The 27,488-nt window shown below is 38.3% G+C and overlaps 1 protein-coding gene across 1 annotated transcript; it reads left to right on the forward strand.

The window, feature by feature from the left end:
- Positions 1–81: 81 nt before the first annotated feature.
- Positions 82–27,486, forward strand: Dld (dihydrolipoamide dehydrogenase). Its single transcript, XM_076550847.1, has 15 exons — positions 82–254; positions 954–1,287; positions 2,777–2,855; positions 10,768–10,847; positions 11,538–11,606; positions 12,128–12,197; positions 13,478–13,578; positions 14,338–14,481; positions 15,157–15,258; positions 22,320–22,510; positions 23,354–23,524; positions 24,453–24,642; positions 25,355–25,492; positions 26,575–26,664; positions 26,760–27,486. The coding sequence occupies exons 2-15, from the start codon at positions 1,249–1,251 to the stop codon at positions 26,823–26,825; spliced, it is 1,530 nt and encodes a 509-aa protein (XP_076406962.1). The 5' UTR covers positions 82–254; positions 954–1,248; the 3' UTR covers positions 26,826–27,486.
- Positions 27,487–27,488: the final 2 nt, after the last annotated feature.

The following is a 27,488-nucleotide window of genomic DNA, read 5'->3' on the forward strand; positions in this document are numbered from 1 at the left end:
GAACAAGGGCTGGAGATGTAGCTTAGTTGGAAGAGTTCTTGCCTGACGTACTAGAATGGAACACTAGGTTCCATCCCCAGCACCCAGGAAACACATAAACTAGGTGAGGCTGTAGACACCGGTAATCCAGCACTCAGGAGATGAAAGCAGGAAGACCTTAAGTTCAAGGTCCTTCTCACCTGTGTATGGAAGTTGAAGCCAGCCTGGAGCAATTGGGACACTCTCTCAAGAAAAAAAAAAAAAAAAAAAAAAAGGCAAGTGGGGGGATGAATATTTGGTAACAGCTAGCTTTCTTCGTAACATTAAAACCATTCATTCATTCGTTCATTCATTCATGTATTCTTCCCTCAAAATGGGCATAGATAGGGAAGGAGTAATATCCATCTAATGCTTAACTCTATGGAGTTCAGTACAACGCCTGTGTTGTAAACTTTTGAGAAATATAGAATTAAAATTTTCTTACTAGAGACCATTATTACAAAGTGGGAATCAGACCTTAGACCTCCATGCTCAATCTTATAGACAAGTTACCAATCTTTTAAGGTGCATGATATTCTATGAAAACCTAATATCTCACCCACCATCCCAAACCTTTCTAGTTTGCTCTACAAGGGAGGTGTGCTTCCAAAATACAGAAGGTAGTTTGTTTCCCATACTTTCTTGTTAGCGTATTGTTCAGAGCAGGATGTTGGTAAAGGGAGGCTCAAGTCTGTGTGCCCCTCTATTCCTTACATGGCCTTTGAGAGCCGAGATTATAAATCAGCAGTCAAGATGTTGCAGTTATCTCTCTGTTGCTTTCTTTAAGCTCCCAGGGCTCCATCCAGAAAATAGAAATACTTCATACGTTTTTGTAAAGCGAGATAAAGCCTATGAGAAGTGTTCACGAATGCCTAGCACAACCATGATCTTGTCAAACTTTTCTTTCTTTCTTATTTAAACTTTACTTTCTGCAGGCTTCGCTGAGCAAACAACTTTACTTATTTCGTCCGTCTTCCAGTGTAACTTGCACCTCTACTCTAGACACTTGGGAAACAGTTCCCAAATCTCCAGCTGCCACCAAGCATGGCGTTCTTTACGACAGTGTACGACGTAGCAACCAGCTAGCCTTCGCCGCTCGGGCCAATCGCGCTGCTCCTGGGAGGTGACGTACCTCTCTTGCGCATGCGCAGGGAGGGGAGACCTTGGCTAAGCCTACCAGTCGCTCAGCGGAGGTGAAAGCACCGTCGGTAGGGTCAGCACTGAGGGAAGATGCAGAGCTGGAGTCGTGTGTACTGCTCCTTGGCCAAGGTGAGGGTGCTGGGCCAGAGGCGCAGGGATGCGGCTCATAGGTCTGGACGCGGCCTGCCGCCGGCAACCGCCGGGGCCCCGCCTCTGTGCTGGTTCAGCCTGGCCTCCTGGGGCCGCGGGCAGCGGGGAGCGCGGCCCGGGCCGGGGAAGGCCCCGCTGTGAAATGACGGCCCGCAGCCCCACACCCCGCTTCCGGACGTGGGCCGAGGGGACTGGGCCTTTACCCGGGCACGGGGACGAGTAAATCACGCCTGTCACCCGCTGGGTACCCTCAGCTCAACCCTGACCTGGGAGTGAGTAGGTAACCTTGAGGTGCGAATGGCCCAGACGTGGTCAGTCCCAGCACACAGCCATGCGAGTTTCTCTAAGGTCTGCTCTGCGTTCGCGTTTCTAAACTAGTGCCCTCTTCCATCCGCCAGACCCAGGGGCTTATATTTTTAATTGCAGCCGCCTATCGTCCAAACCACTTTCCCATTTCACCTGCCAGTATGCGGCGTCGTGCTGGGTAGCGTGACAGCTTTAGAGATAATACATAGATCAGACTCGTTATTTCACATCTGAGTCGTCCTCAAAAATTAATGTAACATGCAAAATGCTGTTCTTTCAGGGAGAAGCTGAGCTGGGACTAAAACTCAGTACAGTTTGCTCTTCTTTGCTTGTCATGTCTTGATCTCAAGTGCAGAAGTTACCGCCAAGTAAAGAACATTGCTACATCAGAGTATATTGTCACTGCCTTCCATTGATTGGCTCGCTATGATAGGAGCTGGAACTTGCTTTGTTTCTTTGTCTCACTGGTCTTAGGAAATGGTAGGCATAGTGTTTAGAGAGTGTGAGATTATGATGCAATTTGTGGAACTTTCAGAATGTGAGTACACTGATACTGCTGGTATGTTCCTAGTTTAATTTTCTGTTCATAGTTGGTAGCTCAGAACATCTTCATAAATGTTGTGATTACAGACTGTTAAATAGATTAGTTAGAAAGCATAATAAGTGAAATGATTGTTGTTGAAGTATTCAAATACCTGAGTTGAAAGTTTCAGATTTTTAATTAGAATACTAAAATGATCTTTGGCATTAGAATTAGCCATGCTTTCTGACATTTTAATAAAGCTGTTAGACATTGAGTATATTTTATTAAGTTAATATGAGGAGGTTCATAGAATATTCATAATAATAAGGCAGATCTGGCAAGATAAGATTGTGAAAGTTGAATATTATTGACAAAGAGGGGAAATTGATAGGATACCCTTTGTGGTAACAGAAAGACCATTAAGAATCAGTGCTTGATACATTTGCCTCAATTTGTTGTCATCAACCTTCTAAATTACATTTATTTATTTGCATGTATCTGTGGAGGCATGAGCATCTGTGGAGGTTAGAGTACAACCTTTTGGGAATGTTGGTGGCAGAAGCCTTTATTTAACTATGTCACCAGCCTGTTGTAAAAATTATATTTTACTTAACAGGACAGTTTTTCTTTTTTTTCTAGAGAGGCCATTTCAATCGGATATCTCATGGCTTACAAGGAGTTTCTTCAGTGCCTTTAAGAACTTATGCAGATCAACCAAGTAAGTACTCCATGCAATGTTTTCAGTCAGATTAGTTGACAGTTCATTTCCATTATGTAAAAGAAAGCGAGTGTTAGAGTAACTGTTACTCAGTGTTAGAATTAATTTATACATTAGCTTACTGTTGAACACCTAGTATGTTACAAGAGGTAAACAAGACAGAATCCAATCTTAAGACACTTAGAGGCTAGTATTAAAGGATAAGTAACAAGTGTTTGGAGAGTAATTGAAAATTAAAGCAAGATACTAGGAACTTAGAGAGGATGTCAGGGAAAGCCTTTTGAGGAGTGGTGTCTTGAGAAGGGGATGGGGATGTGAAAGGTTTGAAATGGAACTTAATTTTTGAGCCTCCAGGAAAAGCAAGACTAGGGTGGATGGACAAAGTCCCAAGAAATAAAATCAGAGACATAGGCAGGGATGTGGAGTGCTTCTAAGCCAGACCAGGTGATATACATTTTACTCCAGTTGTGATGGAGAGCCACAAGGGGGTTTTGAGCTGAGCAATTTCATGTGATTAAAGCTTTTAAGAATTTTATCCACTGGGTCAGATTGTGTTGGTTGTTTCAAAGCTTTTGACATCTTGAATGAAATTTTTTAAGACTACCATAAAAGGGAGCTGTGGGATGTATAATTTTCTTAATGCTTTCTTGAGGTTTTGAATTTTCTATAAGAAATATGTATTTTAAATAAGCACTTGGAGGGCTGGGCGGTGGTGGCACACGCCTTTAATCCCCAGCACTTGGGAGGCAGAGCTAGGATCTCTAAGTTCAATGCCAGACTGGTCTACAGAGTGAGATCCAGGACAGACACCAAAACTACACAGAGAAACCCTGTAGCTGAACAAATCTCCCTCACCCGCCAGTCCCACAGCTTCTTGGATCTAAGTAAACACACAGAGACTTACATTACTTAAAACTGTATGGCCGTGGCAGGCTTCTTGCTATCTAGTTCTTATATCTTAAATTAACCCATTTCTATTAATCTATACCTTGCCACGTGGCTCGTGGCTTACTGGTATCTTTACATGTTACTTCTCGTGGTGGCAGCTGGCAGGCAGTGTCTCCTGACTCAGCCTTCCATTTCCCGGAATTCTCCTCTCTGTCCCACCCATACTTCCTGCCTGGCTACTGGCCAATCAGCACTTTATTTATTAACCAATGAGAGCAACACATTCACAGCATACAGATATTCACAGCACCCCCCCCCCCTTTTTCCCCAAAAAGGAAGATTTTAACTTTAACATAGTAAAATTACAGATAACAAAACAATTATCAAGCAAGAATTACAGTTACAATATCTAGTCTATTTATAATATCTAGTCTGTTTGTATTTGGCAAAATTAAAGAAGATATCCTATCTATCCTATATTTGTGAGTCTAAGGTTTCATATCTAACTTTTTTATCATAACTAAGGAAATTATAACTATCTAGTCTTCAACTACATCAAAGACCTCAGAAGGATATAATATTACCTGAGAAACGGGAGAAAGACAAGCAGCTTTTGGGAGTCTTGTGAGAGTAGACAGAGACAGCTGGCAGCCTGGACAGTCATCCAAAGTTCCTTTATAAAGTTGGGGCATCTGTCTTTAGCCCATGGGCCTAGTGTCTCTTGGTCACTTCTCTGTGTCCTGTAGAATGTCTGGCAGTTTCTTCTGTGAAGCAGGAACCTGAAGGACCATTTTGCCAAGCAAAGTTCAGTGGTCACCTTTCCATGGGTCCTGCATGTCCAGTCAATCAAGCAGTCCAGGCAAGAACAGTTTCTTGTCCAAATGGCTAATTTTGCCAAGAAGAAGATAAACTCTATATCATATAGAGTGTCTTCGATGCCCATCCTCCTCTCTGAAGTAAATCCGTGCTGCCAGGAGCAGACATGTCTCACTGTCCAGAAAGTCTAAATTTTAAAAACATTTTAAATGCCATATTCTGTAGGTCTTTGAAGTGTTTGAAGATTACCTACCTAATTGAACTATATCTAGGTATAACTAGAAAATTTAACATGACTATAAGTTTGACTATCATAGAAGACTAATTATTAATCTGTATTTTTCAATTATCCATTACAATCTAAATGAGCTACACAAACACAATACCTCAAACGAGAACAGAAACATATATACAGTATAACAAAATTAAGTTTAAACTTGTATCAATAAACTAAAATCCATAGCAATGTAAAACATTTGTAAACAAGATGTTGCTCTTTAAAAGTAGGTTCATTAATCTACCCTTTTATCCCATATATCTATACTATCCCCTTTTCTTCCTGAGGAAGAGTTTGCATTTATAATCAACCTGCTTTAAATAAAAATATTGGTTTTTCTCTGTCCCACACCAGAGGGCTTTTCTGATATAGGACAGAAGAATCTTTCAACTTTTTATTTTAGCAAATACGTTTGGGTTTAGAGAAGGAGTGAGCCAATTCCATCACCAAAGCCAGCTTGGTATATTTGGGAATTTGGGTGTAGCTTCTCATACTACTTCTTGCTGGATGAGGGTGCTATATTCTTATGGGGACATAAAGAAAAATTTTAGGATTATGGGGTAGTCTGTGAGGCTATATTGTGTGAGCCAGTTACAGCATACAGATATCCACTGCAAAACCCTGTCTTGAAAAACAAAAAAACAAAACAAAACAAAACAAAAAAAGTACTTGGAATGGGATAAATGGGCTTTTAGTGTGGTATTTAACTTCCTAGTACAAAAAACATTTGATGTGATCTATTTACTGGACTCATCCATAAAATTTAAATTTTAAAACATTTTACTATTTAATTTTGTGTCTATATTATGGTGTGTGTAAGTGTATGAGTACCTGTGTGCATGCCACAGTTCAGGTGTGGAGATCAGAGGACAGCCTTGGGTGTCCTGTAGTAGGAGACTATTATGATATATTCATTGCCTTCTATTTTCTTTTCAGTCTTTGGGCAGGCACTTAGATTTTTTTGGGGGGGGCGGGTTCGAGACAGGGTTTCTCTGTGTAGCTTTGCGCCTTTCCTGGAACTAACTCTATAGTCCAGGCTGGCCTCGAACTCACAGAGATCCTCCTGGCTCTGCCTCCCGAGTGCTGGGATTAAAGGCGTGTGCCACCACCGCCTGGCTAGATTTTAATGGAGTGAGACCATACTGGTTAGTTCTTGTCTACTTGACACAAACTAGAGTCACCTGAAAAGAGGGACCATCAAACTGATCTATGGGCATTCTGTAGCTTGTGTTCTTGAGGTGGAAGGGTCAACTCCACTGTAGCAGGTAGTCATGAGCTATCATAAGAAAGTAAGCTGAACAAGCCTGTAAGCAGCATTCCTTCATGGCCTGTGCTTCAGTTCCTGCCTCCAGGTTCCTGCCTTGTCTTTCCTTTAAGATGAAGCCCTTTCCTCCCTAAGTTGCTTTTAGTCACAATGTTTATCACAGCAACTTTTTACCTCAAAAAATACAAACTTTATCAGGGCAAAGACTGATTTTTCTTTAGTACCTAAGATCCTCATTACAGTTGATCCTCATTACATGCTTACTGGATAAAGAACACTGAGGCCGTGTCTGTTTTAGTTACTATATCACAAAATATCCAATATGGTCACCATACAAAATTATACCAGCTACAATCCCAATACTATTATCTGATGTGTGGCTTAGTTTTGTTCCAGACACAGTCTCAAAGCCTCATGTCTGTCCTACTTGGCCATTCCTCTCTGTTAGCTCTTAGAGAGGGAGGAGAATCCTTCTAACTCTTGACCCTACAGTCACTATTTTTATTCTTTTTGTAGAGTATTGGTTGACCATCTTGGGAAAATCAAAGCTTATGATACGATTTCTGTTAGAACACCTAGGATGTGTTTGAATATTCTTATAAAAAGCAAATTCATCAAGATGTGTGATGTCCTGTTAACTGTTGATAATCACCTTGCATTTCATAATAGACACAGATTTGTTGCATTTAGATCATATTTACATTCATTCATTCACTGTTTCATTTATATTTATTTTCTTTTTTTTTTTTTTTCTTTTTTTGGAGACAGGGTTTCTCTTTGTAGCCCTGGCTGTCCTGGAACTTGCTCTGTAGACCAGACTGGCCTTGAACTCAGAGATCCACCTGCCTCCTGAGTGCTGGGATTAAAGGCATATGCCACCACTATTTTTTGGTTTTTGGTGGTGTTGTTTTTTTTCAGGACTGTGGGAGCACTTTTCAGAAAATCCTTGTTTAGCCTGTACCTGAAGTATTTTCCTTTAGCAGTTTCAGAGTCTTATGTGAGGGTTGTTGGTCCACTTTGAGTTTTTGTACATTGTAAGAAATGAGACTCTAGTTTCAGTCTTCTTTGTATGGATATCCAGTTTTCCCAGCACCATTGTTGGAGAGGCTATCTTTTTTGGCGTCTTGGTAAAGCAATAACAAACACCACCACCAACAAAAACCATGTGGCTGTAGTTGGATGGTTTTATTTCTGTGTCTCATTCTATTCCATTGGTGTACATGTCTGTTTTGTGGGTGTGTACACACACCAGCACCTTGCTTTTTTTTGTTGCTATGGCGCTATAGTACAGAAATTATGTTGGTGTTGTTCTTTTTCCTCAGGATTGTTTTCTATTTTTGTGAAAGATTGCATTGAAGTTTTGATGGGTATTACATTGAGATTGTTTGTCTTTTTTGGTAATATAGTCATTTTCACAATATTAATTCTTCCTATCCATGAGGAGGGAAATTTTCCATTTTCTAGTGTTGTCTTCAGTTTCTTCCTTCAGTGCTTTAAATTTTCAATGTAGCAGTCTTTCTCCTCTTTGGTTAAATTTATAACTAGGTTTAAAAAGTTTCATTTATTTATTTGATCATATTGGAGATGCATTTTTCCTGTTTTCTTCCTCAGCATGTTCATCATTGATTAATAGAAAAACTACTGACTTTTGTACATTGATTTTGTGTCCTGCTGTTTCAAACTGGAAGTGTTCATCAGATCTGACAGTCAGAGGAATTAATTTTTGTGGACAGCAATGTCAGACTGGCTCCTTATTACCACAGAACAGAACTGAAAATACACGTAGCAAGTAGAAGTTAGACATATCTTAGGTATTTAATTACTGTTTTGTAGTAAGTTATTGGTTAGCTGCTTAAATATAGTAGTGATCTGAACAAAACTGAACTTCTTCGAATTTCACAGTCTTCCTAGTGAAGACAACATCTAACAAATACTTGTAATCATGATAAACAGGCCAGTGACTAAGGATGAGGATTTATGATATCTATCATATATGTGGATTGGGAATGGTTGCATAATTCTTAAGGATTTTATGTTTATGTATGTAATGATTATTAATTGTCACCTTGCCAGCATCTGGAGTCACCTAGGAGATGAGCCTTGGGGACATACATACCCATGAGGTTAGATTAGCTTTTGAGGAATTACCTTGATTACATTGGTTGGGAAAATCCATCTTAATTGTGGGGGCGACTACTACCTGGGCAGGGGATCCTCGACTATATAAAGTGGAGAAAGGGAGCTGAACACTCTGCTTTCTGGTTGTGGATGTGATATCTCCAGCTTCCTCAAGCTCCTGATGTCTTAACTTCCCTGTCATGGTGGCTGACATGACCTTGAACTGTGATCCAAAATAAACCCTTCTTTAAGTTGCTGTATTTTGTCACATCAACAGGAAAAGAAACCCAGGTGTTGTCTGAAGAGGGATGGGTAGACATGGGTGAATGGGTGAATAGTGTAATGTGGAAAGAAGCATAGGTGTGTGTGTATAATTTTTTTTTTTTTTTGGTTTGTGAGACAGGGTTTCTCTGTGTAGTTTTGGTGCCTGTCCTGGATCTCACTCTGTAGACCAGGCTGGACTTGAACTCACAGAGCTCCACCTGGCTCTGCCTCCTGGGATTAAAGTCCTGCACCACCACTTCCTGGCTGAAGCATAGTATGTTTAAACCACTAAAAAGGCCACAGTGCTGGCACATTGAAGATTGAGAGTTGACTTCTCAGATAGGAAGTTGGGAATCAGTTTTAAGCAGAGCCATCATAGGATCAAATTTATTTTAAAGATCATTCCAGTTGGGCTTTATTTCAATTTTTTTATTTTTCTCTAACCATAAGAGGCAGAGTAAACATTATATACATATATTCCAAGAACTTAGTGTTTGAAATGTGAAATGTATGCTGTCAGTATGTAGTTGTAGATAATGAAACAATGCATATACGTGGGCTAGTATAATCCTGTGCATGTAAGTGAACACTGAAGCTTAAATTGCTTGGTACTGATTGGTATGCAGGATGGGGTGGGAGATGAGACTGGAGAAATAGATACTGAAAAGATTTTGGTGTTATACTTAGGAAGGTGGAGTTGCTTTAGTAAGAGACAGGGAAATTAATGAAGAGTTAGAAAATAAGATCTGAGCTGGCTTTTCAGATCTAGCACAAGGGGTAGCAGTATCGGCTTTTGCCAGGATGGGACTAAAGCTGGATGCTCATTTTCTAGTCTGGCCAGACAGAATGTGTCAGGCAAATCTAAGAAAGGAAGCAACATATACTGAGTGGTTTTTTACATATATTTTCTTTGGTTATTAACAACCTTAGACTGTTAGACATCATTACCATTATACATGGGTTGTTATCAACAAAGAATTGAAATTTTTTTTCTCAAGAATTTAAGGTTGTATAGTTACTATTTGACTCCAGATTAAAAAAAAATATATTATTTTATCTTTATTTTATGTGTATGCCCTCATGTATATATATATGTTCATCATTTGCATGCCTAGTGCCTATAATGGCCAGAAGAGGGTGTCAGATTCTCTGGAACTGGCATTACAGACGGTTGTATACTTCCATGTGGGTGCTGGGAATCAAACTCAGGTTCTCTGGAAGAGCAGCCAGTACTCTTAACCACTGAGCCATCTTTCAGCCCTGAACCTAGATTGAGTTTAGTCCTTCTTTTCTTTTCTTTTCTTTCTTTTCTTTTCTTTTCTTTCTTCCTTTTTTTTTTTTTTTTTTTTTTTTTTGGTGTTGTTGTTGTTTTGAGACAGGGTTTCTCTGTCTTAACAGTCTTGGCGGTCCTAGAATTCTCTTTGTAGACTAGGGTGGCCTCAAACTCACTGAGATCCGCCTGCCTCTGCCTCCCAAGTGCTGGGATTAAAGGCATGTGCCACCACCACCGCCTGGCTCCTGATTATATTCTTAAGGACTAAAAGTTTTTAGGATTATGATTAGAAAGTGAATTATTTCAGTTCAGGATTTCAGATGATGAGCACTTTGGGGTAAGAGTGAATATTAACATATTTATGGGAGAAGCTTGGAGATTAAGGCCATTGACAGTTTAAAAATTACCTTTAGCCCTCAACATTCTGTCTTGTGATTACAAAGTAATTTTTTTTGTGTGATTATTTTGCAGATGAAGGGTTAAAGGGAAGCAAGTCAAATTACTCACCCAAGGTCATCTTGCTAGTGGTTTAAAGTGTTGCTCTTTGGGATTTTAACTTATGAAGGCTGAAACTAAAGAACAGGATTGTATTAAACAAAAAGAAAAACACCAGATGTAGAGTCAAAAAGCTTAGTTGGTCTCTGCCACTTAATTGCTAGATAGTTTGGGCTAGTCAGTTCATTTCTGAATCTCTTATTTTCTTCTTGAAAATGTTATGTTTATATCGTCCTTGTCTTCATCATATTACAAAAGAGGTATATCATTTGGTATATGATAACCAGTGAGTGGCAGCTGGATATAAGCTTCATATTCTAGGATTCAGTTGTATTTGCCTACTATAATGAATAGAAAGTAAAAGTGGGATTTCAAAATTTGTATCATTTTTAGTTGCATCAAAGAACATCAGATATCTTGGAACAAAATAATGCCATGTAGAACATGCTGATTATTTGGAGGGTTTTTGGTAAATGTTAGTGATTTACCATTTTATATCAATCTGCCCTTATTATAGTTGATGCAGATGTGACAGTCATTGGTTCTGGCCCTGGAGGATATGTTGCTGCCATCAAAGCTGCCCAATTAGGCTTTAAGGTAAGATAGACCCAAAGTAGATGTTGCTTTGTTTTACTATAGGTCAAGCTTATTTTAGCCACAACATGTTTTGCAGGTAAAAACATGGGAAATAATTAGACAATTAAAAAAAAATTATGTACTTGAGTGTTTTACATGCCTGCATGTATGTTTGTGCACTCTGTGCATGCATTGCCCACAGATGCCAGAAGATGGCATCAGATCCTTTGGGACTGGAGTTATAGACAGTTGTGAACCAGCATGTGGGTTCTGGGAATTAAACATAGGTCCTCTGGAAGAACAACCAGTTCTCTTAACCACTGAGCCACCTCTCTAGCTCAGGAAATTATTATTAGTTTTTAAAATATAGATTATTTGTAAATCTGAGACTAATGGGCTTTATTGGTTGTAGTAGTCTCATAGTATAGAAAAGTCAGCTATTTTTTTCTGAAATACTTCATTTGAGATACAGTGATAATACTAAAACATGTTTGTGGTGATGTTGGACAAAAATCTTTTTAGATTAATTCACTCTGGAGTTATCCTCATTTTTTATTATTCAAATGATAGGTTTCAAAGGGTTCTTTTAGTCTGAAAAAGCACAACTTGAGTAGCTTGCTTTATAGAGCAATTTAGACATGTATATTTTGAATTTTAGTGAAATGAAATATGCCTTTACATATAATTAAGTAATGTTCTCTTTGATTGTAGACAGTCTGCATTGAGAAGAATGAAACACTAGGTGGAACATGTTTGAATGTGGGTTGTATTCCTTCAAAGGTGAGCATGTATTTCAAATGCTGCAAAGATTGTTTTTCATTAGCTACTGCTGACTCCAGAGATGTATTGAGACTAGATTGGTAATCTAATACAGTTCCTTAAAAGGAATCTGAGCATGCTTATAAGACTTTTTCCTTTGTAAACCTACTACTGTTACAGCCTATCATACATTTTGGAAATTCATCCTTTTCCAGACTCCAGTGTTCCAGTTTTGTTTTTTCTTTAGCTTTCTATTGCCACTGAAAATTTTTTTTAAACGTTTTTGTGTGTGAAAACAGGAAGCCCCGTTTGACCTGCCACCTTGAAGTGTGTTCGTACTATTTTACTTTTAAAGAACATAATTTTGTTTTGTTTTTATTCTTGTGTGTTTTATGTCGCTATTGTTTGTCTTAGGTTAATTGTGTAAGAAGGAAAGATAAATTCATATTGTAGTGTGTTCTATTCTAAATAGAAAAATGTCATTTTGTAAGTTTGCTATGGAGTCTATTTATGATTTAGTAAATTTGCCTTACTTCTTTTAGGCTTTACTGAATAATTCTCATTATTACCATATGGCTCATGGAAAAGATTTTGCATCTAGGGGAATTGAAAGTAAGTATACTTTTTACAGTTAATAGTACCAGTCATGCTTGACTTTGCTTGCTAAATACTGGTATGTATGAACAGTTATTTATTCAAGGATGAGTGAGATAAAAATCTTGAAATTTAGAGAGATTTACATAAGAATGCTTAGGTTCAAATTTCTACCATGACAACTTCTGTGTCTTTGCAAGGTTTTCCTAAGTTCTGGTGTCAGTGAAGAGTCAGTTTTTAATTTCCCTCACAACTTTCGAATGTGGGAGAGGCTAGATTCTTGAGTACTGTGCTATTGACAGACAAGATTGAAGGAAGAGCAGGCCTACCTGAGTTGTTGGTGGAAAGAAGAGAAAGAGAGCTAGAAGAGAGGGAGAAGGGAGAGGTTTAGTGAGAAGACTGTTCATAACATTTGCATTTAGTCTGTATTGTCTTTACCATGTTTTGGAGGGCTGTTTTTAATCCCTTTTTTCTAGTTATATTTGACAAATACTTCCAGAAGATAGACTTAATGTACTTTGTGTCGTTTATTTTTGCAGTAGTAGTTTCTGAAAGAGGTTGTGTAGGGAGTCCAGCATGTAGATGGTATATACTGTAGCAAGTATGTCACACTATGTGAAAGTACCATGATGTTAGAAGACATGGGATAGTCAGAAGACATGCATAATAGGCAAGCTTTATCTTTTAGCTTCGTGACTTTGCAGTCAGAAATGTCAAAGAATCTGTGTATGTGTTAGCTGCATGGGCTGGTTGCTGTGTCTTTTCCTCTGCGTTCTATTGAGTTGAACATTTTTATCTTACGTTGTTGCTTTAGTAGTGAGTTAAGTGAATTTTAAAATCTAGTTGATTAAACTAAACTCATTATATTAAGCTTTTGTATTTTGAAATGTTGAAATATATACTTAATTGTTTTTGTTTCATGAAATTTTAACATTTGTCTATATTTATAATTTCAGGTAATGTTTTACTTTGCCATTTTTACTTAACTGTCTTCCAGACTAATAACCATCATAAAGTACTTGTTGAATGTCACAGTGGACTAGCACATTTTTATTTTAGACTGCATTTTTTGCACAGATGCACATTTTCCAGTGCTTGATAGGTTCTATTATTGTGATGTGGTGATTTAGCTTTTCTGGCTATAGTTATGACAGTTACTAAATTTTAGAAGTTAATACTGTCTTTTATATAGTTTTATCAACATTGAGATGAATATTTTCAGATCTTGATTAGTCAAAAACTATCACATATTGCTTTCAGAGTTTAAATAATGACAAAATTTATGTAACAAATTGCAGTGTCAGAAGTTCGCTTGAATTTAGAGAAGATGATGGAGCAGAAGAGCTCTGCAGTCAAAGCATTAACAGGAGGAATTGCCCACTTATTCAAACAAAATAAGGTTAGTTGGTGTTCAGTGTTCAGTATCCCATATACATTTAGTGGAAGGCGCAGACAGACACACCATGCGACAAGGCTCATGTGGAGGATTTTATTGAGGCGGGGGAAGAAAGGAGGCACAGGGTAGCCTCTGGAGATGGGAAGCCTCAGGAAGAGAGGAGGAGGATGAGGAAGAGAGAGAGGCTGGGGCGGAAGAGAAGGGAAGAGAGATGGGAGGCGACAAGAGAAGGAGGTGCTGAAGCAGATGAAGAAGTGATGATGGGAAAATGGAGAGGGAGACAAGGAGAGAAGGAAGCGGGGAGGGGAGAGGATATGGGGTGGGGTGGGTTCGCCTTTACTAAGGGGATTTAGCACTTGCACATAGAGACCACGCAGCCACGCAGTGCATGCGTATGCACTGTGTAATAACATACGGCAGGCAGTAGGACCTTGGGCTGACTAAGTGATGCCAGAAATACATGAAATAATTGCTTTATGCTAATAGAATGATGCTCTATGATCTTGGCCTGCTGTGGGATATCAAATTTAAAACAGTACTAAAACATTTTAAAAAATGTCATCATCCAAACCGTAAAAAGAACAAAAACCAAAATCCAAAATAATACTACCCTGAAACAGATCCATGAGACAGTGTTCTTGCTGCTACATGTGCTACATATTATTAAGGAAGTATTTTATGTTCTGTGTTACCAGAGTACTGTTCCTGTTATTTGTATCAGAAAAATATTTTAAGCATATATATATATATTACTTTATAAAGGTTGTTCACGTCAATGGATATGGAAAAATAACTGGCAAAAATCAGGTCACAGCTACAAAAGCCGATGGCAGCACTCAGGTTATTGGTACAAAAAACATCCTGATAGCTACGGGTTCAGAAGTTACTCCTTTTCCTGGAATCACGGTATTTATGTTTTCTAATTTAGCTCTTACAACCTTTCTTACAAAATAGGCTTTTATCAATTTGTTCTGTTTATAAATGTTGAATGATTCCTGACTAAAACACTGTAATCAGGCAGCCATTTAGCTTGCAAAGTTACTTATTGTTTTGCAGTGATTATGATCAGATATAGAACATTTTAGAGTATGTTTGAGTTCAGTATGAGGTTAAGCCAGGCATGGTGGTGAATACTTGTAATCCAGCATTTGGGAGGAAAAAGGCAGGAAGATTGCTACAAGGTCAGTGTTAAACTGGTCTAGCAGCAAAGACTACACAGTGAGACAGTCTCAGTAAAAGAGCTAGTGAGATAGCCCAGTGAATAAAGTGCTTGTTAAACATTTATGTAAACAGTGGGTCATAGTGGCATGGGCTTGTAGTCCTAGCAAAGCTGAATGATAGCTGAGGTTGACCTTTTGCCTCCACACACATAAATACGTATACACAACAAAACACAAAATATGAAGCTAAAATTAATCATTTTTATTTTGGAATATCAATTTATAAGTCAAATTAGCATTTTGAATGAGAGTTGATGAGATTATAGTATTTAGAAGCCATGAATTTTATGGCATGAGATCACAATTAATAACTTACTAGGTTTTTCCAAGTAATTCTGCTTGCTTTTGCTTTTTTTTATAGATTGATGAAGATACTATAGTGTCATCTACAGGAGCTTTATCCTTAAAAAAAGTTCCAGAGAAATTGGTTGTTATTGGTGCAGGAGTAATTGGTGTAGAATTGGTAAGTTATTGTATATTATATTATCTCTGTGGAGTTGAAAGGGACTTAAAGCCTCTTGGGAGGCTGAAGAGATAGCTCAGTGGTTAACAAAACATACTGTTCTTCCAGGGGACCCTAGTTCAGTTACCGGCACCCATATCCAGCAGCTCACAACCACCTGAACTCCAGCTCCAGGAGTCCTCCATCTATACTCACATGCACAGACCCACATACACATGCACACATGTGTATTTTATTTTACTTAAAAATAAAATATCTGGGGCTGGAGAGATGGCTCAGAGGTTAAGTGCACTGACTGCTCTTCCAGAGGTCCTGAGTTCAATTCCCAGCAACCACATGGTGGCTTACAACCATCTACAATGAGATCTGGTGCCCTCTTCTGGCCTGCAGTCATTTATGCTGTATACATAATAAATAAATAAAATAAATCTTTAAGAAAAAATAAAAAAATAAAATATCTGTCTCTCAAAAAGAAGAACAGGATCAGGCATGTTTAAGGTACAAGACAGAAGGGAGAGATGCCTCAGTGGTTAAGTGTACTTGCTGCTCTTGCAGAGGAACTGGGTTCAGTTCCCATACGGTGATTTTGAACTCTCTGTAACTCCAGTTCTAGGGGATCTATGCCCTCTTCTAGTCTCTGAGGGCACCAGGTGTGTGCATGATGCCCAGACATACATGTAGACAAACACCCATTCATGTAAAATTTTTAAAGTCTTAAAAAACAAAAAACTTGGTGCCCAGACATATATGTAGGCAAACACCTATTCATATAATTTTCTTTTAAATCTTAAAAAACAAAAACAAAACAAAAAACCCTACCTCTATTTGATTCTTTACATAGCATTTTAGGTCAGTCAACATTGAGTTTTGCTTAAAACTTTCTAGTAATAGCAAATACACCTTTTCTTCCAATATAACTTATTTAGGTAATCATTAGTCTTTAGTATGTCCTTTATTTTATAGTCTGTTTCTTTGTTTTCTCACCCTTCCTGATCATTGGAACTGGCCTCCTTTTTAATCTGATAACCCTTAACATACTGAAAAATAGTTCTCATTCTGAGCAAATTGCATTCCAATAAAGCTCCTTGAGATAGCATACACAATGACTCTTACCTTCTTCCTAACATATATTTTAGAAATGCCAAGTTCTGAGCACTATGGTATTTCATACCTTCTGCCTGCTTTGTTCTCCTTTCTTATCTATTTGCTAAGTTTCTACTTAACTTGTAACGAATCTTTCCCTTTATTTCAGGTATCCTCTTACAGGGCCATCACATCTTACTATCAAGGATTGCTCTGCCTCTCCTGCCCTCAGCTCAGACTTTTCCTGGCCACACTCATCTCTTAATTACTCCCACTATAATTAGGTGCTTGATTTTTCTAGTTCAGAAATTCAGTAGCTTATATTATCTGTGTTTTTCTGTCTTGACTGATTTCCTGATCAGTTTAGATTCCATAGCCTATTGCTTTTACTGTTTCTTTTTTTTTTTTTTTTTCCGAGACAGGGTTTCTCTGTGTAGTTTTGCGCCTTTCCTGGAACTCACTTTGTAGACCAGGCTGGCCTCGAACTCACAGAGATCTGCCTGGCTCTGCCTCCCGAGTGCTGGGATTAAAGGCGTGCGCTACCACTGCCCGGCTACTTTTACTGTTTTCTTAAGTGAGTTACTTAACCATTTTTTATACTGGGTATTGAACATAGGGACTAGTGTTAGTTGTTAATACAGGCCTCAAGCATGCTAGGCAAGCACTGTACTACTAACCTATATCCTCAGCCCTCTTCTAGATGTAATTCTAAATGGTCTTATTAAATAAGAAACACAGATGCCGGGCAGTGGTGGCGCACGCCTTTAATCCCAGCACTCGGGAGGCAGAGCCAGGCGGATCTCTGTGAGTTCAAGGCCAGCCTGGGCTACAGAGCGAGTTCCAGGAAAGGCACCAAAGCTACACAGAGAAACCCTGTCTCGAAAAAACAAAAAAACAAAACAAAAAACAAACAAACAAAAAATAAGAAACACAGAGCCAAATAAAGAGTTAAAAGCCCAGAGATCGAGCAGCAGCCAAGAGCTAAGACCACCTTATCTTACCACTCACTTGCTTCTCCTGAGAGAGAGACCTTCTTCCTGTGTTCTGTCTCTTTATCGACTTTCTGTTTTGCCTTCTCATTGGTTCTAAACCCAACCACATGACTTCTTCGTCACTGCCTGTCTATACAGACCTCTAGGTCTCTATGGTTGGTACTGGGATTAAAGGCGTGTGTCACCATGCTGGCTGTGTCCTTGAGCACACAGAGATTTTGCCTGCCCTGTGATCGGATTAAGGGCGTGTGCTACCACTACCAGACTTCTGCTTAATGGCTTACTCTTAGAGCTCTGATCCCCAGGCAACTTTATTAACATACAAGTCAAATCACATTTCAGCACAAATAAAATATCACCATACTCTTTTCTTTTTATTTTGAGTCAGAGCTTTTCAGTAAGTTGCCAAGGCTGGCCTTTTAATTCACTTGGTAGCCCAGGTAGGCATTGAACATGGAATATCCCTCCCTCTGTCCCCTGGGTATTGAGGATTACAGTCCTGCTCTTCCATCAGGCTTGCCTGACTTACTTTACTTTTCTGACATACTTGCCTGGAAAAACTCTATAGTCTTGGTTGAATTTAGCAGTCAGTCTTCCTTTGCTGTCCTCTTCATGTGGAGGAAAGTAGACCTTTTGGATTGGTACCTGTATTAAGTTCTTATTGAAGTCATAGACCTTAACATGCACCTCAGTCTGGCTGATAATCCATTATTTCCCGAGCTGAATTCTGGTCTCTGTCATGTCCACTTATTTCTCTTGTTCTACTCTACTGGAACATTGTTTTCCCTACCTCACATGGGACTTCCTGAGTAACGCATAGGAGAGAGCATGGGATGAAAATGCTTGATCTCTTCACCTCTTCTTTATACTTTATAACATGATTTTCTGCCTTCACAATGACTTAGTTTTGTGGGTTTTTTTTTTTTTTCTTTAAAATCAGTCTACTTTCTACCCCTCCCCCCTTTATTGAGAGAGGGTCTCATATAGCCCTTACTGGTCTAGACTATGCTATGTAGATCAGACTGGCCTTGAACTTACAGTAGTCCTTTTGCCTCAGCCACCTGAGTTCTAGGATTGTAGGCGTGTACACCTGGCTATTTTCCTTTTGATTTACAGTTGAACATGCCTTTCTGTTTATACCTGGGTGTCACACACATGCTTATGTAAATATAAGCTTTCTAGTAAGCTTGTCCTTCAGGTATTAATTCCCCTCCCACTTTCTTTTTTCCATCAGATTTCTCAAAAGAGTACTCATGTTCTCTTTTATCACCTTCTACTTAATCCTCAGACCATGACCTCTTGTGCCAAGAAATTACTCCTGAGAAGGACACAAATGGGTTTTATTATTCAATTCTTTGGATTGTTTTCTTTGCTGCTGTGTTTAGCAGCAGTTAGCTTTGTGATTTTTTGCCTTGGAAAATTTCCTAGCTTCTCAGACTTTCTTCCTTCCTTCCTTCCTTCCTTCCTTCCTTCCTTCCTTCCTTCCTTCCTTCCTTCCTTCCTTCCTTCCTTCCTTCCTTCCTCCCTCCCTCCCTCCCTCCCTCCCTCCCTCCCTCCCTCCCTCCCTCCTCTCTCTTTCTTTCTTTCTTTCTTTCTTTCTTTCTTTCTTTCTTTCTTTCTTTCTTTCTTTCTTTCTTTCTTTCTTTCTTTCTTTCTTTCTTTCTTTCTTTCTTTCTTTCTTTCTTTCTTTCTTTCTTTCTTTCTTTCTTTCTTTCTTTCTTTCTTTCTTTCTTTTTTGGTTTTTTTTTGAGACAGGGTTTCTTTGTGTAGCTTTGAAGCCTTTCCTAGATCTCACTCTGTAGACCAGGCTGGCCTTGAACTCACAGAGATCCGCCTGCCTCTGCCTCCCAAGTGCCGGGATTAAAGGCATTCGCCACCACCGCCTGGCAGCTTCTCAGACCTTCTACTGTGCTGGATTTCCATCTATGCTCTGGCTTACCTTTTAAAAAATACTTATTCAAATTCCTTTTTTCAGTTTCCCTTTAATTGTATTACTCTAGATTCCATTGCTAGGTTTTTTCCTTGGCCCTTTTTGTCTATCCATGAAATGTTCTTTTCACTATCATCTCGGTTACTAAAGGACTTACAGTATCTATAGCCTAAGGCTCTCTGCTTCTGGATTTTTATTTCTGAATATACAGTATCTACACTTAATGTGTTTTGTAGACATTCTGTTCAGTTATAATAGCACTTCTATCTTCATTTTTCCTTCCCAATAAAGCCACACTCATTTCTCATCTAACATTTCCTTCTTCAGTACGTCTGCTGTTATTCTTGTAGAGAAATCCATAAGAACTCTAGGAATGAGACCTGATTTCTCACCTGACCTCTTGTCCCATAATCATTCCCTGAGTTCCAGTGAGAGTCACTTACTTAGATCCCAGTTCATGCCAACATCATGTCTTACTCTAGACCTTCCTGACTTTAACTTCTAATTATAACCAATGATCTTCACAGTGGCTATAAACAGATGTTTAATTGTATCCCTTCCCTTCCTTAGCTGAAGTCTTTGAATGGCTGTTAGGAAAATCTAACCTTAGTATTGTTTGAGGATAAGCACTTTGTGGTGCTGGTTTATTTCTCCAGCTTTATGGCCAACTCTTCTCCTTCTCAATCTCAATTCTCTATATCAGAATATCAGTTCTGAGCAAACATTACACCTACTGATAAACATGCCCTCTGGGATAGTTCTTTTTTGTTTAGTTTGGATTAGTTTTTAAGATGTCTCCCTGTGTATCCAGGGCTGGCCTGGAACTAGCTATGTAGACCCGCCTGCTTCTGCCCCTCGAGTGCACCCAGTAGGGTATTTCTCACTTGTCAGTTCTTGCAGTATTGTGAGCCTTGCTTCATGAGTGTGGAGATTCTTTGGTGCTTCTGCTGTTTGTATTATTGTACCTGGAAGTTCTGTTTTTTTACAACATTTGTCTTTCTTTATTACCTGATCTCTTTGATTTCATTCAATCATAAACACAAGGACAGAGATCATAACTGTTTTGTGCACTATGTGTCCTTAGTATCCAGCACAATTACTGATATGTAATAAGTATTCATGTTTAGCTTTTATTATTTCTCAGTAGACATATGGTGACTACTTTTCAAAACCTAGCTAAGTAGTTGCCTGTTTTATTTATTTATTTTTGAGACATAATCTACTCTGTAGCCAGATTGGTTTGAAAGCCATGATTTCCCCGCCTCTACTTCTTAGTTGCTGGGAAGACTGTGGTCTTTTGTTGTATCTTTTTCTAACTTGGGGTCACAAAAGGCACCTCGTGTTTTAGTGTCTTGGGCATTATATCCCATGATTCATTTTGAGTTTTATATATATTTGTGGATTTTTTATAGCCCAGTGTTATCTCATCTTCTGTTCATTCTCATCATAAAAATGCATGTAATTTGTAAATGACTGTAAATCAAACTTAATTAGAAAGATACTCTTGCCATTTAAACTAGATGATGTTGATATGAAATGTTAAATAATATATTTTTAAAGGCTACCTTTTTGCTGTTTTTCTAGTGCTAGGGTTAGAACTTGAGTCTTGCACATTCCAGGCCAAGCATTCTGCTACTGAACCCTACTCTAGTCCTAATTTCAAATTTTAATGTTGTTTCATATTGAATCATTGAGAAGTCAAAGCCATGCTACTTGTTAAAATGTAGTATTCAATTTAAGTCAAAATTTGAGTACAAAAATAAGCATTTCTCCTTTGTTGAGAAAATATTTTCACAGCCAGCTTAATATTTTACAGACCTTAGTGATTATTAGTAGTAAGAACATACTTCCTTTTTTTAAATTGTTTGAGAATTTCTTACATGCATATAATATATTTTGATAAAATCCCCCTCCATTCTCTCCACTCCAGATTTTCTGATATCCCTCCCACCACTTTCCTCTCTCAACTTCATGCATTCTCTTTTTAAACACACTGAGTCCATTTAGTGCTGTCTGTATGTATATGGGTATAGTGCTGTCTGTATGTATATGGGTATAGTGCATCTACCGGAGCATGGGTAGCTTTTTTTGGTACTCTATCCCTAAGAAAACTTACTATACATTCCTCAGCACTATCAATTCCAGTAGCTTCTCACCTAGGAGTGGGATTTTGTCAGCCCCTCTCCTGTTGATGCTGAGATGTTGACTGCCTTAATCTTATACAGGCCTTATGCTTGCAGTCACAGACGCTATGAGCTCCTGTGTGCAACAGCCCTGTCATGACCAACAAATACTGTTTTGCTTTAGATGTTTGTCTACTACTTATGGCTCTTAAAATCTTTCTATCCCAATTTCTGCAGTGATTCTTGACCCTTGGGGGAAGGGATGTGGTATAGATTTAGAGCTGAGTACTCCATAGCCTCTCATTTTTCTGCACAGTGACCATTTGTGTATTTCTGTATTAATCACCATCTCCTACACAAAGAAGCTGCTGTGATGAAGGCTGAGAGATTCATTAATCCAGGTTCAGGACTGCACCCTATCCTGGATTTACAACTTTAGCTGAAACCAGTGAGGTCAACATCATACTTAATCTCAGGACTCTTGTATTTACTTTTCTCCTCTACCCTGAACACTCTTCTCTCAGTCATTGCTGTAGTTTATTTCCTTCTGTAAATGTTACTCAAACTGAAGCAACTGTAATCATGCTATCTAAAATGGCCCTGGCTCTGTCTTCTCTTTTCTCATAGCACTTTTATTATCCTCTAGCATGAGTTTTACTTATTTGTTGACTTCCTCTACCATATTGTAAAGTCCCCAGAAACACCAAGTTTTGTTGTTTAGTAACATGCCTAGCAGCTATAATGGTACCTGGCCTGTAGTAAGTAGGTTCCCAGTAAATGTGGAATAGGTGAATAAGTAGATAAAATTATCTGTTTTCCTAGAGCTTCCCCTGAACATTAGAAAAAGACACTACAATAAATTATTTGAGATAATTAGTAAATGGTGCTGTGGAAACTTATTTTTATATGATTTTTCTTAAAAATTAATTTCAGGGTTCAGTTTGGCAAAGACTTGGTGCAGATGTGACAGCAGTTGAATTTTTGGGTCACGTGGGTGGAATTGGAATTGATATGGAGATATCTAAAAATTTTCAACGCATACTTCAAAAGCAAGGGTTTAAATTTAAACTGAATACAAAAGTTACTGGTGCCACCAAGAAGTCAGATGGAAAAATTGATGTGTCGTAAGTATGCTACATTTGTTTTTGACAAATCATTCTAGCTTGTCTCAAAAAAAGCACTCAAGTTTTCAGATTAACAAATGTAGTCTAGACTTTATAACTTAGACCCATCTTATTGTTTTTTTATTATACAGTATTACCTATCAAATTATCCAGTTATTTTGATGCTAAAAAACCCTAATCAGATAGTCTCATTGTGATATATTTTTCACTGTATATATTCATAAATGAAAAGCCCCTTATGTTTAGTAAAATACATGCAGCACTTTTAGACAGATGCATGGGGGATTTGATGATAGTATTACTTAAATTGATAGCATGTATCTGGCACTCATTGAATACTTACCTAATTCAACAAAATAACTTCTTCACAGTCACACGGTTGGTGATAGATGGAGCCAATCAATACTTGAACATGAACCTTTCTAAGATACTTTTTTGAGGGGCAGGGTGGGGGCGTTTAAGACAGGGTTTCTCTGTGTAACTCTGGCTGTCCTGGAACTCAGACATCCTCCTGGCTCTGCCTCCCAAGTACTGAGATTAAAGAGTACACTATCACGGCCCAGCCTATCTTTTATGTTTTTTACATTGCTGGGGATCAAACCCCAAGACATCATTCATGCTTACTTATTCTACCATTAAGCTATATCCTCAGCCATGAGACCTATGTTCTTACCACTGTGTAACACTGCCTGGTTTTTATAAGCTTTTTAAGAATAAACTTTTAAGAATTTGTATGTTTGAGTACATAACTCATGTTTATAATTTATAGTTTATAATTACTCATGTTTATAATCAGCTGTCAATGTAGGTACGTGTTAACAGTTACCACTGTTTGTTATTTAGTGTTGAAGCTGCTTCTGGTGGTAAAGCTGAAGTTATCACTTGTGATGTACTCTTGGTTTGCATCGGTCGACGGCCCTTTACTCAGAATTTGGGACTAGAGGAACTTGGAATTGAACTAGATCCCAGAGGTAGAATTCCAGTCAATACCAGATTCCAAACTAAAATTCCAAAGTAAGTTGAATAATTATCTGTTTTCTTTTTAAAAATGTTATATGCATGATAATATTTTTGGTTCTTTATAAAGATAAAAAATGACACATAATGAGGCGTGTTCTAAAGGAATACGTAGCATTTCTACCCTAATAATTTTACCAAGTTTAAATACTTCAATTACTAATAATTTAGATCTTTATTTTTATTGTATGAATGTTTTACACATGTATGTCAGTTTGCCATGTATGTGCCTGGTCCCTGTGGAGGTCAGAAGAGGGCATCAAATCCCCTGAAGCAGGAGTTACAGGCAGTTGTGAGCCACTGTGGGGTGCTGTGAATTGAACCCAGGTCCTCTGCCAGAGCAGCCGGTTAACCATTGAGCCATCTCTCCAGCCCCAATTACTAATACTTATATTTATTTATTTTTTTAATGTACATTGGAGTTTTGCCTGCATGAGGTATCAGGTACCCTAGAATTGGGAGTTAACAGACAGCTGTGAGCTGCCATGTGGGTGCTGTGAATTGAACCCTGGTCCTCTGGAAGACTAACTAAGCCATCTCTCCAGCCCAATTACTAATATTTTTAATTGAAAATGTTTTATTTACATTTCAACTGTCTGTTTATATTATTTAGAGATGAAATTTTGCTCTTTGGTCCAGGCTAGTCTTGAACTAGACTCAGATGATTCTTCTTTCTTTCTTAGGCTCTCAAGTATTGGGCATTTTCAATAATTTTAAATTTATTTCAAATACTGTTTTGAAAATAAAGCTTAAAAATGTAACTAGTTGAATTTTTCATGGCTCAAGGATTAGTTACTTAGCTCTGGTTTTTGAAGAGCTGCATTGGATTGTCTTTTTGGTGACTTATTAGCCAGAAGTATGTTTCTATGTTAAAACTAACCTCTTTAGATTTTAGACATTTACTGTGTTTATTTTTTTCTGATAGTATTTATGCTATTGGGGATGTGGTTGCTGGTCCAATGTTGGCTCACAAAGCAGAAGATGAAGGCATCATTTGTGTTGAAGGAATGGCTGGCGGTGCTGTGCACATTGACTATAATTGTGTGCCATCAGTGATTTACACACACCCTGAGGTTGCTTGGGTTGGCAAATCAGAAGAGCAATTGAAAGAAGAGGTAATCCTAAGTGTGGGATTTGAACTAATGGTACCAGTGACTAGAAAACACATCTTGCTGGGAGTGGTGGCACACACCTTTAATCCCAGCACTCAGGAGTCAGAGACAGGCAAATCTCTGTGAGTTCGAGGCCAGCCTAGTCTACAGAGCGAGTTCTAGGAAAGCCAGAGCTACATAGAGAAACCCTATCTCAAAAAAACAACAACCACCACCAAAAAAAAAAAAAAAAAAAAATCCCCACATCTTTGCCTTTAGTAACTGTAGAACATTATATTTGATGTATTTGTTTATTAGAATTATAAGGAGATATTTACTCCTTTGATCTGTCAGCAATAGTAGAGAAGATGATAAGCCACTTGTACTCAAAAACTGCAAATTGCAGAGCCTTTTTATTTTTTTGAGACAGGGTTTGTGTAGCCCTGGCTGTCCAGGAACTCACAGAGATCTGTCTACCTCTGCCTCCCGAATGCTGGGATTAAAGCATGGTTGCAGAATTTTTTAATATTTGGCTTTGGGATACAGCCAAATAGCATTTATACTTGCTTACATTTCTTCCCACATTAAATTTCACTAACCTTCCTTTGGTCATTCTGTGTGCCCTGAAGAATTGCTTTCTTGGAACTTATTTGCTTAACAATTGGTAGATGATTTCACTAATGGAAACCAACTTTTACAGTGCTTAATGTATGTTCTCATTTTTTGTTCTCCACAGGGTATTGAGTACAAAATTGGTAAATTCCCATTTGCTGCAAACAGTAGAGCCAAAACAAATGCTGACACAGATGGCATGGTGAAGATTCTTGGACAGAAATCAACAGATAGAATACTGGGAGCACATATTCTGGGACCAGTAAGTCTTGCAAAGTCAGAGAAATCCCAGTAAGATTTCTGGGAATCATTTAACAGGCAGAATTTAGTACACTTGCTGTTTCTATTCTGCTGTTGCTAATTATTACCAGTGAAAATTTGACTAGTGAAAGTTTGCTTTTAGCAAGGTACCACAACAGCACTTGCATCGTCGTGCCTACGATATCATCTACTTCTATACTGACTAAAACCCACCAGTGATGCTTCACAACCTCAGACTGTAAGGATGAGGCCTCACTGATTCTGGTTGTACTCTGCTCTGCCTTCCCCATTCTCCGTTCTGACCTTATGTTTCATTCATTTCTTTTTTAAACTTTATTTTTATTTTATGTGTATGGGTGTTTGCCTGCATGCATGTCTGTGTACTACATTAATGCAGTGCCCACTCAGGGTAAGAGAGGGCATTGGATCTACTGGAACTGGAGTTGTGAGCCACCATGTGGGTGCTGAGAATTGAACCTGGGTCCTCTGCAAGAGCAGCCAGTACTTAACTGATAAACCTTCTCTCCAGCTCTTTAATTTCTTACCATGTAAAAAGGTGAACCTTTTTCCTTTTCATAGCAGGCGAAGCTTGGTTTGCAGTTTGGAGCCCTTATATATGCATGTTATACCCTTGGTGTAGAGCACTCTGCTTTCAGACTTTTGTGTGTTCTTAGCCTAGATACCTCCTGAGGGAAGGCTTAGATTTCAGTGAATCTGAAGTGTATGTTCCCCTGGTATGTGGCAGAACAGTAAAGTTAACAATATTTGCTATGCCACTTCTCAAAACTTATAAACTCATTGTTCATATTTCACTTTTACAGTATTATGGGAGAGTTGCAAAACATTTGCATGAATCATAAAAATAGCGAAGTGGCAGGACTTAACCCATTTGGCGTCAAAGCCCAAGCTCCTCCTCTGTTACATTTCCTCCTAAGCTTTTCTTGTCTGACTTTTCTCCAATGGCTGTAATAAAAGGCAAAGGTTTTAAGAAAATATAAGGTCTGAAAGTCTAAAAGCTTGATTTGTTAATTATGGCATTAGTTATTTTTGCCTTGGAAACATAATTACTTTTTAATTTTAAAGGGTGCTGGAGAAATGGTGAATGAAGCTGCCCTGGCTCTGGAATACGGAGCTTCCTGTGAAGATATAGCTCGAGTCTGCCACGCACATCCGGTAATTATTACTAACGTGCATAGGCTTAGTAGCTACTCAAGTTTTCTTTTGACTCACACTATTTCATGTTTAATTGTCCACTGCTTCCCTTGCAGACCTTATCAGAGGCTTTTAGAGAAGCAAACCTGGCTGCATCTTTTGGCAAACCAATCAACTTTTAATTAGAAGATTGTTTTTCCTAAAATCTGGAAGCTTTTGTCAAGGTTACATTTTTGAACAGGATAATCTCCCAGTTCAAGAATTTTGTAGGATGGATGAAATTATGAAACTTCTGGAAGGTATTTAGTAGGTTTAAATAGAATGGTATAACCTTGTACCTGTATTTGTTTTGTTCCAATGCATTAATGTGGACAGAAAGCTACATATAGTAGCATCCTGGAAAGTTTTAGACCTGTGTTTTCATGCTGTCTGTGAAATTCGACTTCACTGTATTGGTATTAATGGATTTTATCTCTAATTCAGTGGAGGTGAATTTGTTCACAAGGAAGGAGCTGGAGAATTCATGTGAACATCTTGAAGAAAACTGACGAAGTTAAATTTGGTTTTCATATTGGAAACGAGTCAGTGACTAGAACAAGATTCAAATATGTACAAACAACTTATGTAAATAAAGTGATTGTCTCTCATTTTATTTAACTCCCAAATTCTTGGCAGTTTAGAAGTAGAATTACGTATTTAAACATTGAGGTTGTAGTAAGGTCTGTAAGTCTAAAGGGCATTCAGTTGCTCAAATGGAAGATTCTGTCTACAAAACTATTAAATGGAGACTCACGATTATACCAGGGAATGAAGATACCAAAATAAACATGTCTTAAATATTTATT

Source organism: Peromyscus maniculatus, chromosome 14 (genome assembly GCF_049852395.1).
Source record: "Peromyscus maniculatus bairdii isolate BWxNUB_F1_BW_parent chromosome 14, HU_Pman_BW_mat_3.1, whole genome shotgun sequence".
Classification (NCBI taxonomy): domain Eukaryota; kingdom Metazoa; phylum Chordata; class Mammalia; order Rodentia; family Cricetidae; genus Peromyscus; species Peromyscus maniculatus.